Raw genomic sequence first — 9615 nt, 5'->3', positions numbered from 1 at the left:
AAAAAAAAAAAAAAAAAAAAAAAAAAAAAAGATGTGTGATTCAGTAGAGGTGACATTTGGGAAAACAGGTAATACCATGAGCAAAGGATGCTACAGAAGCCCCTAGGAGGGCACACAGCCCCTGCAGAGGAATCAGAGAAGACTTAAGAGAAGAAGGGATTCCAAGCCAGGATGTAAAAGACGAGAAGAAGTATCTAAAGAAACGTTGGAGGAGAGGAGGGCCAGAAGGCAAGAACTGAAACTGCAGAGAACAAAGTTCAGAGACAGATTTGGTTTTTATACCAAACTAAGCAACTTAAAATTTATCCTAAAGGTAATAGAAAGCCATTAATGGATTTTAAGCAAGAGGGTACCACAATTTCTGGGCTATAAAGTGAAGAATGAATTAGAGGAGGACAAGACAAGAAGAAACCAAGTGAGAAATGGTTGGCTCAGCTGTGGTCTAGCTAAACTGGGGTCTGGTGACAAGAACAGAACTAGAAGGATTTGTGAAGTTTAAGGTGAAGGGAATAATGACATCTGTAAATCCACTGTATAAGAGAGTTTGGAGGTGTAAAGGATGCTTTCTAGCTGACTAGACAAGGACATCATTACTGAGCTAGAGAACAAGAGAAATAAATTATGGAGCAAACGGGGTTAGACACGTAAAATTCAAGGTGTATATGGGAGATACCCAGAAGGAAATGTCTAGAAGGCAGTTGGAAGTGATCTGAAACTAAGAAAGTCACATTGGTGATACAGAAATAAATCTGGGAGTCAACACAATACAGATAATAATAGCTAACACTGGCTGGGTACAGTGGCTCATGCCTGTAATCCCAGCACTTTGGTAGGCCAAGACAGGTGGATCACCCAAGGTCAGGAGTTTGAGAACAGCCTGACCAACATGGAGAAACCCCGTCTCTACCAAAAATACAAAAATTAGCCAGGCGTGCTGGCGCATGCCTGTAGTCCCAGCTACTCGGGAGGCTGAGTCAGAAGAATCACTTGAAACCCAGGAGGCAGAGGTTGCAGTAAGCTGAGATCACGCCACTGCACTCCAGCCTGGGTAACAAGAGTGAAACTCTGTCTCAAAAAATAAATAAGTAAATAAATAAATGATAATAACAGCTAATACCTATTTGGCCTTCATCATGTGCCAGGCTCTCTGCCAAGCACCTTCATGCTTAATTTCACTCAAGGATTACAAAAAAGGTTTTAAATGCTATTAACTCCATTTTATAGACTAGAAAAATAAGGCTGTGGCGGGGCACAGTGGTTCACGTCTGTAATCCCAGCACTTTGGGAGGCCAAGGTGGGTGGATCACTTGAGGTCAGGAGTTCAAGATCAGCCCGGCCAACATGGTGAAAGCCCATCTCTACTAAACATACAAAAAAATAAACCAGGTGTGGTTGGCAGGTGCCTGTGGTCCCAGCTACTCGGGAGGCTGAGGCAGGAGAATAGCCTGAGCCCGGAAGGCAGAGGTTGCAGTGAGCCAAGACTGTGCCATTGCATTCCAGCCTGAGTGACAGAGCCAGACCCTGTCTCAAAAGGAAGAAAATAAAAAGAAGGCGGGGAGAAAATAAAGCTTGAAGGGACTTAAGTCTGTCAGTGAAATATGGAGCTGGATTTAAATCCAAAACATCGACTCCCAAAGCCCACGTTCTCAAACATCATGCCATCCCACCTCCAAAAACAAAACTATCAGCCACAACTTGTTGATCAATTACTATGCTCAGGAGCTGAGTAAAATATGTATATTCTTATTTACTCCTCACATGCCCCTCAAGATAAAGAGAAAGCACCTTTCTATCCCTCTGCATGCCCAATGCATACATCACAGTGTCAGTGCAGAAGCATGCTGTATGCATCACTCTTATTTTTCCATTCAAAAACTCAAGAGGGCCCCTATACTCTCAAATTCAAAATCATTTTGCCCAAGAATGAGCGTAGATACCTTGGGAGGCCTCACCAATATCAAAGTACATACCAAAGAGAAAGCATTATGGCCACAACCAGGACTTTGGCAAAAAACTCTACTCCCAACTTTGTCAAGGCCTTAGGAGAAGGCAAACTATTCACGAAAAAACAATAAAGATACAAAATCTACAGGTGATAATTGCTGGAGAAAAGTAAGAAGCAAACCTACTGCATTCATGAAATCATCATTCTTGAAGAGTATTCTCAGCAAGTGGCCCAGCATACACTCTGGATCAGCTCGACCTACCAAGAGAAGAGGGGAGGAACAAACAAAGGAATGAGTAAGTCACCCCAGTCAAGCAACTTAGACCTCTGGAAAGGCACCTGGGTTGTTACAAGCACTAATAAAATGCCAGCAAAAATAATCAGAAACAAAAGATTATTGTGCTAAATTAGATTACATAAGAAACATGCTTTAGGCTGGGTGCGGTGGCTCATGCCTGTAATCCCAGCACTTTGGGAGGCCGAGGTGGACAGATCACGAGGTCAGGAGTTTGAGACCAGCCTGGCCAACATAGTGAAATCCCATCTCTACTAAAAATACAAAAACTAGCCAGGTGCAGTGGTGGGCACCTGTAATCCCATCTACTCAGGAGGCTGAGGCAGGAGAATTGCCTGAACCTAGGAGGTGGAGGTTGCAGTGAGCCAAGATTATACCACTGCAATCCAGCCTGGGTGACAGAGCAAGACTCCGTCTGGAAAAAAATAAAAAAAGAAACATGCTTTAAAAATAACAATGTAAAAACCTGAGACACTGCTCTCTAGCCTTCCCATCTCCTAGCATACTGCCTATACAGCACTGCTGAATTAAACAAGTACTAGATCCAGACTAGCAATACCAAGAGTATACAAGGTCTACAAAAGAATCATAAAGGAACCTAAGAGAGAAAACTTCTGACTTCCCATCCATAAAAAGGTGGGAAGCATGCTTCTAACCATGGGTGGCCTGGAGAAGACAGGCTCCAAGTCCAACCTCTCCTTCCACTACAATGACAACAGCAACAGAGATGCATCCTCAAACATGTAAGGACACCCTGGGTCAAGGTGACAGGGGTGAATTCCACCAAGCAATCACTAACCCTAAAGATACAGTAACCTTGGCCATCTTAACTTCCTAGCTCTTGTAGAAAGAAAGGAGGCCAGGGGCCTAGGATCAACTCAATGCATAGCCTAATGATAGAAGAATTAGTTGATGGAAGGGAGAATTACGGTTTGTTGTTGTTGGATTTTGAGACGGAGTCTTGCTCTGTCGCCAAGGCTGGAGTACAGTGGCTCAATCTTGGCTCACTGCAACCTCCACCTCCTAAATTCAAGCAATTCTCCTGCCTCAGCCTCCCAAGTAGCTAGGATTACAAGTGCCTGCCACCACGCCCGGCTAATTTTTGTATTTTTAGTAGAGTCGGGGTTTCACCATGTTGGCCAGGCTGGTCTCGAACTCCTGACCTCAGGTAATCTGCCCGCCTCAGTCTCCCAAAGTGCTGGGATTACAGGCATAAGCCATTGTGCACGGCTGGTTTGCTTTTAAAGCAGAAACCTCTACTTTATTTCATTTCCTTTCAGAGCATTTAGAGAGGCAAATTTAGTCAAAACATACAATAGAGGATGAAGACAAGATGTGAGCTGCTGATGTTTTTACCAAGCTGTTAATTAGTATCTCAAAGTAATTCACAAAAAGAAACATTAGAGAAAAACACCACCAAAAAAAAGATTATACATTACCTAATGTTAGCTGTTTATAAATCATGAAACTGAAATCCTTATTTTTAATGAAAGAAATAATGCCACTGACAAATATTGCTTAACATTAAGAGTTAGGAAAAAATTGCTTTTAAGCTCTACTGAAAATGGCATATCTTTCTCTGTCTCTCCCTTCTTCCTCATTGCCATTTAATCCATCTCCAGGCAATGACACTCAGCATGATCATCTATCTTTTAATGCTTTTCATAATCCTATGCATTAACTTAATTTCTGATTTCACATTCACTTTCTTACTTTCTTCATGCTCTGATTTGAGTTACTGAAGATGTGGGTTAAATCGTGAATATTCCTCTGTAGTCACAAGTACGGATGTCCAGGACAAGAGCAGCAGATAACATCACATAAGCAACTAGACTCTCAATCTGAAATGCCTAGCTTACATGTGAGAATAAAAGTTTAAGAAATAGCAGTAAACCCTGGAACATTCAGGTGAATATACAATGTTCTTATTTTTATAACTCCCACTCATTCACACTCTCTTTCCACACACAAATTTTCTTTTCTTTTTTTTTTTTTGAGACAGAGTTTTGCTCTTGTTGCCCAGGCTGGAGTTCAATGGAGCAATCTCGGCTTACCACAACCTCCGCCTCCCAGGTTCAAGAAATTCTCCTGCCTCAGCCTCCTGAGTAGCTGGGATTACAGGCATGCACCACTATGCCTAGCTAATTTTGTATATTTAGTAGAGACGGGGTTTCTCCATGTTGGTCAGGCTGGTGGGAAACTCCTGACCTCAGGTGATCCTCCTGCCTCGGCCTCCCAAAATGCTGGGATTACAGGCGTGAGCCACTGCACCAGGCCAAAATTTCAGACTCCTCTCCACAAAGGACTGCTTCAGGCTATAGAGCTTATATGCACTATGGGCCCATGCATGACTTCAGCTTTGCCTACTGGTGATCTACTTTATAGTAAACATAAAATGGCAGTCCCAAGTCCCTCATAATTCTGTACCACAGTAGCAAATTCCATACCAAAGCAAGTGCTGTCATGGCCTTAATTTTAAATTAGCCCAAAATTGGTCAGGCTCAGTGGCTCACACCTGTAATCCCAGCACTTTGGAAGCCAAAGGCGGGTAGATCACTTGAGGTCAGGAGTTCAAAACCAGCTTGGCCAACATGGTGAAACCCCTTCTCTATTAAAAATGCAAAAATTAGCCGACTGTGGTGGCGCATGCTTGTAATCCCAGCTACTTGGGACACTGAAGCACAAAAATTGCTTGAACCCAAGAAGCGGTGGTTGCAGTGAGCCAAGATCGTGCCACTGCACTCCAGGCCGGGCGACAGAGCAAGGCGCCATCTCAAAAAACAAATAAATAAATAAGCCCAAAATAAAACCAAATTAACACAAGAAGGCACACTTTAGTTCTCAAGACACCAAAGCAGACATAAACATCAACGTTCCAAATACCAACTTCCTAACTAAAAGCAGGACACTGAATGTTTTCTCAACTATATTTCTCCAACAGTAAAAGGATAATTATTAAAAGGATAATTATTATTAGAAACATGAAGGCACAGAGAAGAACACCTTTTGCTTTTATGGTTTAAAAAAGTTGGCTGGGCACAGTGGCTCAAGCCTATAATCCCCGCACTTTGGGAGGCCCAGGCAGGAGGATAGCTTGCGTCCAGGAGTTCGAGACCAACTTGGGCAGCAAAGCAAGACCCCATCTCTACAAACAAATAAAAATCAGCTAGGCATGATGGTACACGCCTGTAGTACCAGCTACTCAAGAGGCTTGAAGTGGGAGGATAGTTTGAGCCAGGAGATCCAGGCTGCAGTGAGCTATGATCATGCCACTGCACTGCAACCTGGGTAATGGAGTGAGTACCCGTCTCCAAAAGGAAAAGTCTTCCGAAAGGAAGATCATTTTCTTTTAATTCTTTGTCATCATACCAATTGAGTTAACTAAAGTACACCTACTTTTGTTTCTTTAGGTTAGTTAAGTGATATTTGATCAGCAAATATCAAAAATATTTCCAATTTTTTCCAGAAATTTATTTTTCCTCACCGGTTCCACCTTGAGCAACATTTTAACAAATAAAAGGTCTTAAAACTTACCACAGGATGCTATTGCACTCAAAAAATATTCCCATAACAATTTTTCTTTTTTAAAAAAGAAAAAAGAACTCTTGCTTTAATAAAAGGGTGTCCTTAAAAGAAAAAAAGAAGGAAAAAAAGACCCACACTTAGGGCACAAGTCTTACCAGGATGTCGATATCAAATGGGGTCTGGATCCCCCTTTACGATACCTTCAGTTTTCTTTTCAAATCAACTGAGACATCCTAGCACAAAGGGAACAAGGAGTCAACTCTGGACAAGCATTAAAAAATGCACCACCACCTACAACAGTCAACTCGACAGTCAAGGTAGAAAATAAAACCAAAGTTAGAAAAAGGCTATTTCTTCTGACGTACACAGAAATCCAAGCAATTATCTCATAAAACAGTTTCTTCTCCCAAACTCATTCTTTTTTTTTTTGATGGGAGTCTCGCTCTGTCGCCCAGGCTGGAGTGCAGTGGTGTGTATCTTGGCTCACTGCAAGCTCTGCCTCCCAGGTTCACACCATTCTCCTGCCTCAGCATCCTGCATGGCTGGGACTACAGGCACCCGCCACCACGTCCAGCTAATTTTTTGTATTTTTAGTAGAGACGGGGTTTCACCATGTTAGCCAGGATGGTCTCAATCTCCTGAATTCGTGATCTGCTCGCCTCGGCCTCCCAAAGTGCTGGGATGACAGGCGTGAGCCACCACACCCAGCCCCCAAACTCATTCTTATATAAACTTTCCCTGCCTCAAAAAATAACATTACCTTCACCTCAGAAACCAAAAACCTAGGAGTCATCTTTAAAATCTTCCTTTTCCTGCCAGGCGCGATGGCTCACGCCTGTAATCCCAGCACTTTGGGAGGCCGAGGCAGAAGGATCACCTGAGGTTGGGACTTCGAGACCAGCCTGAACAACATGGAGAAATCCCGTCTCTACTAAAAATACAAAATTAGCCGGGCATGGTGGCACATGCCTGTAATCCTAGCTACTCAGGAGGCCAAGGCAGCAGAATCGCTTGAACCCAGGAGGCAGAGGTTGCGGTGAGCTGAGATCGCGCCATTGCACTCCAGGCAACAAGAGCGAAACTCCGTATCAAAAAAAAGAAAAACAAAAATTCTTCCTTTTCTACTCCCTCTCCCACAACAATTTCTATTAGCTCTACTACAAGGTATTTCCTGACTCACATCACTTCTCTAACTCTTTACCACTCCTATCCTCATCCAGACCACCATCATCAACTGCCTGGATTACTTCCAATGGTCTCTTTACCAGTCTCCTTGCTTCCCGCTTCCATGTCTGACCTGACGCAATTCATTCTCCAACTTCCAATGACTTACCACAATACCCTGAATTAAATCCAAGTACTACTATGGCCTGCAATTATCTGGCTTCTGCCTGCTGCTTCCTGACCATTTCTTCCACTCATCCCCACCTCCCCGCATTAAGCTTCAGTCACTGTTCTTCAAAGAGCCCAATTTCACTCCTATTTCAGGGTTACAGTGCTATTACCTCAGCTTGTAACATTCTTCCCACCATCTAAGCCTCCACCCCTGCCCCAAGTAACCATACATCTGCTTTCTCTCACTGCAGGTGAGTTCTGCCTGATCCCGAATTTTTTTTCTTTTTTTTCTTGTAGAGATGGGGTCTTCCTATGTTGCCCAGGCTGGAGGATAGTGGCTATTTACAAGCATAAACATAGCACACTACAGCTTCAAACTCTTGGCCTCAAGGAATCCTCCTGCCTCAGCCTCCCAAGTAGCTGGGTCTATAGGCACGCAACACTGTGTCTGGATTGTTCCAGACTTTCACATAAATTGAACCATATATAATCTTTTTACATCTGACTTTCATATAGCATGTTCTGAGAGTCATCCATATTGCTGAATGTATGAAAAGTTCTATTTTATTCATGCAGTCTTTTTTTTTTTTTTTTTTGAGAAGGAGTTTCACTCTTGTTGCCCAGGCAATGGTGCTATCTCAGCTCACTGTAACCTCTGTCTCCCGGTTCAAGCGATTCTCCTGCCTCAGCCTCTTGAGTAGCTGGGATTACAGGCATGTGCCACCATGCCCAGCTAATTTTTGTATTTTTAGTAGAGATGGGGTTTCTCCATGTTGGTCAGGCTGGTCTCGAACTCCTGACCTCAGGTGATCTGCCCGCCTCAGCCTCCTAAAGTGCTGGGATTACAGGTGTGAGCCACTGCGCCTGGCTACTCATGAATTATTTATAAAACAAGAAAAATGGCTGGGCACAGTGGCTCACACCTGTAATCCCAACACTTTGGGAGGCCAAAGTGGGTGGATCAACTGAGGTCGGGAGTTCAAGACCAGCCTGACCAACATGGAGAAACCCCATCTCTACTAAAAATACAAAATTAACCGGGCATGGTAGCACATGTCTGTAATCCCAGCTACTCGGGAGGCTGAGGCAGGAGAATCGCTTGAACCCAGGAGGCAGAGGTTGCACTCCAGCTTGGGAAGCAAGAGCAAAACTCCATCTCAAATAAAAGAAAACAAGAAAATTACTATTTGAGTGCCCTAAGACTGACACTGTATTACAATGACAAGCCAATATAAGACTATCATACTCTTCATCTAACATGCTCTGTCCTAAGTCAAACTCTCCTATATGCTTATTTCCAGGACACCATATTTTCTAGTCTTTTCTTTTTTTTTTTTTTAAAGAAACAAGGTCTAGCATGGGCGATAGAATGAGACTCTCCCAAAAAAACAAACCAAAAACAAAAAAAAAAACAGGGTCTTACTCGGTTGCTCAGGCTGTAGTGCAGCAGCACGACTCATGGCTCACTGAAGCCTCAAGTGATCCTCCCACCTCAGGCTCCTGAATAACTGGGACTACAGGCACACCACCATGCCCAGCTAACTTTAAAAATTTTTTGTAGATGGGGAATTTGCTCCCCAGGCTGACTCAAACTCCTGGGCTCAAGCCCACCTTGGTCTACCAAAGTCCTGGGATTACAGGCGTTCAGCTGCCACACCCAGCCTTGCTAGTCTTTTTTTTTTTTTTTTTTGAGATAGAGTCTTGCTCTATCACCCAGGCTGGAGTGCAATGGCGCGATGTCAACTCACTGCAACCTCCGCCTCCCGGGTTCAAGCGATTCTTCTGCCTCAGACTCCCAAGTAGCTGGGATTACAGGCATGTGCCACCATGCCCAGCTAATTTTTGTAATTTTTTTTTTTTTTTTTAGTAGAGACAGGGTTTTGCCATGTTAGTCAGGCTGATCTCAAACTCCTGACCTCAGGTGATCCGCCCATCTTGGTTTCCCAAAGTGCTAGGATTACAGGTGTGAGCCCAGCCCTTTCTAGTCTTAACAGTTAAACTCTCTTGGCTGGTGTGGTGGCTCACGCCTGTAATCCCAGCACTTTGGGAGGCCAAGGCGGGCTGATCACCTGAGGTCAGGAGTTTGAGATCAGCCTGACCAAGATGGAGAAACCTCGTCTCCACTAAAAATACAAAAACTTAGCCAAGCATGGTGGTGCATGCCTGTGAATGCCTGGAGGCTGAGGCAGTAGAATCGCTTGAACTCGGGAGGCGGAGGTTGAAGTGAGCCGAGATCATGCCATCACACTCCAGCCTGGCCAACAAGAGCAAAACTCTGTCTCAAAAAAATAAATAAATAAAAGAATTAAATCTCTGCAAAAATTACCGGTCCACTCTAATCAAGCTTCAGAAGTATTTCCGCTTTTTCTTCCTTTCCCTCTAAATTCTGAAACCTCTCTTTGACACAAAGGGCAATCACACAAAATAATGTATGTGTACATATTTTTTTTGTTGGTGATGGTTTTTACTTTTTTACTTTTTTATTTATTTATTTATTTATTTTTTTTTTTTTTTT

At 43.3% G+C, this 9615-nt stretch overlaps 1 protein-coding gene across 1 annotated transcript in view; it reads right to left on the bottom strand.

The window, feature by feature from the left end:
* The window catches only part of DCAF1 (DDB1 and CUL4 associated factor 1), a 117158-nt gene that overhangs the window by 77015 nt on the left and 30528 nt on the right, over positions 1-9615 (bottom strand). Inside the window, 3 exon segments of the mRNA XM_017888069.1 lie at positions 2130-2203; positions 5921-5981; positions 5983-5998. Coding sequence (XP_017743558.1) covers positions 2130-2203; positions 5921-5981; positions 5983-5998 — 151 coding nt within the window.

The sequence above is a fragment of the Rhinopithecus bieti genome, unplaced genomic scaffold (assembly GCF_001698545.2).
Source record: "Rhinopithecus bieti isolate Rb0 unplaced genomic scaffold, ASM169854v2 scaffold_43, whole genome shotgun sequence".
Classification (NCBI taxonomy): domain Eukaryota; kingdom Metazoa; phylum Chordata; class Mammalia; order Primates; family Cercopithecidae; genus Rhinopithecus; species Rhinopithecus bieti.
This window is presented reverse-complemented; position numbering and strand designations above follow the sequence as displayed.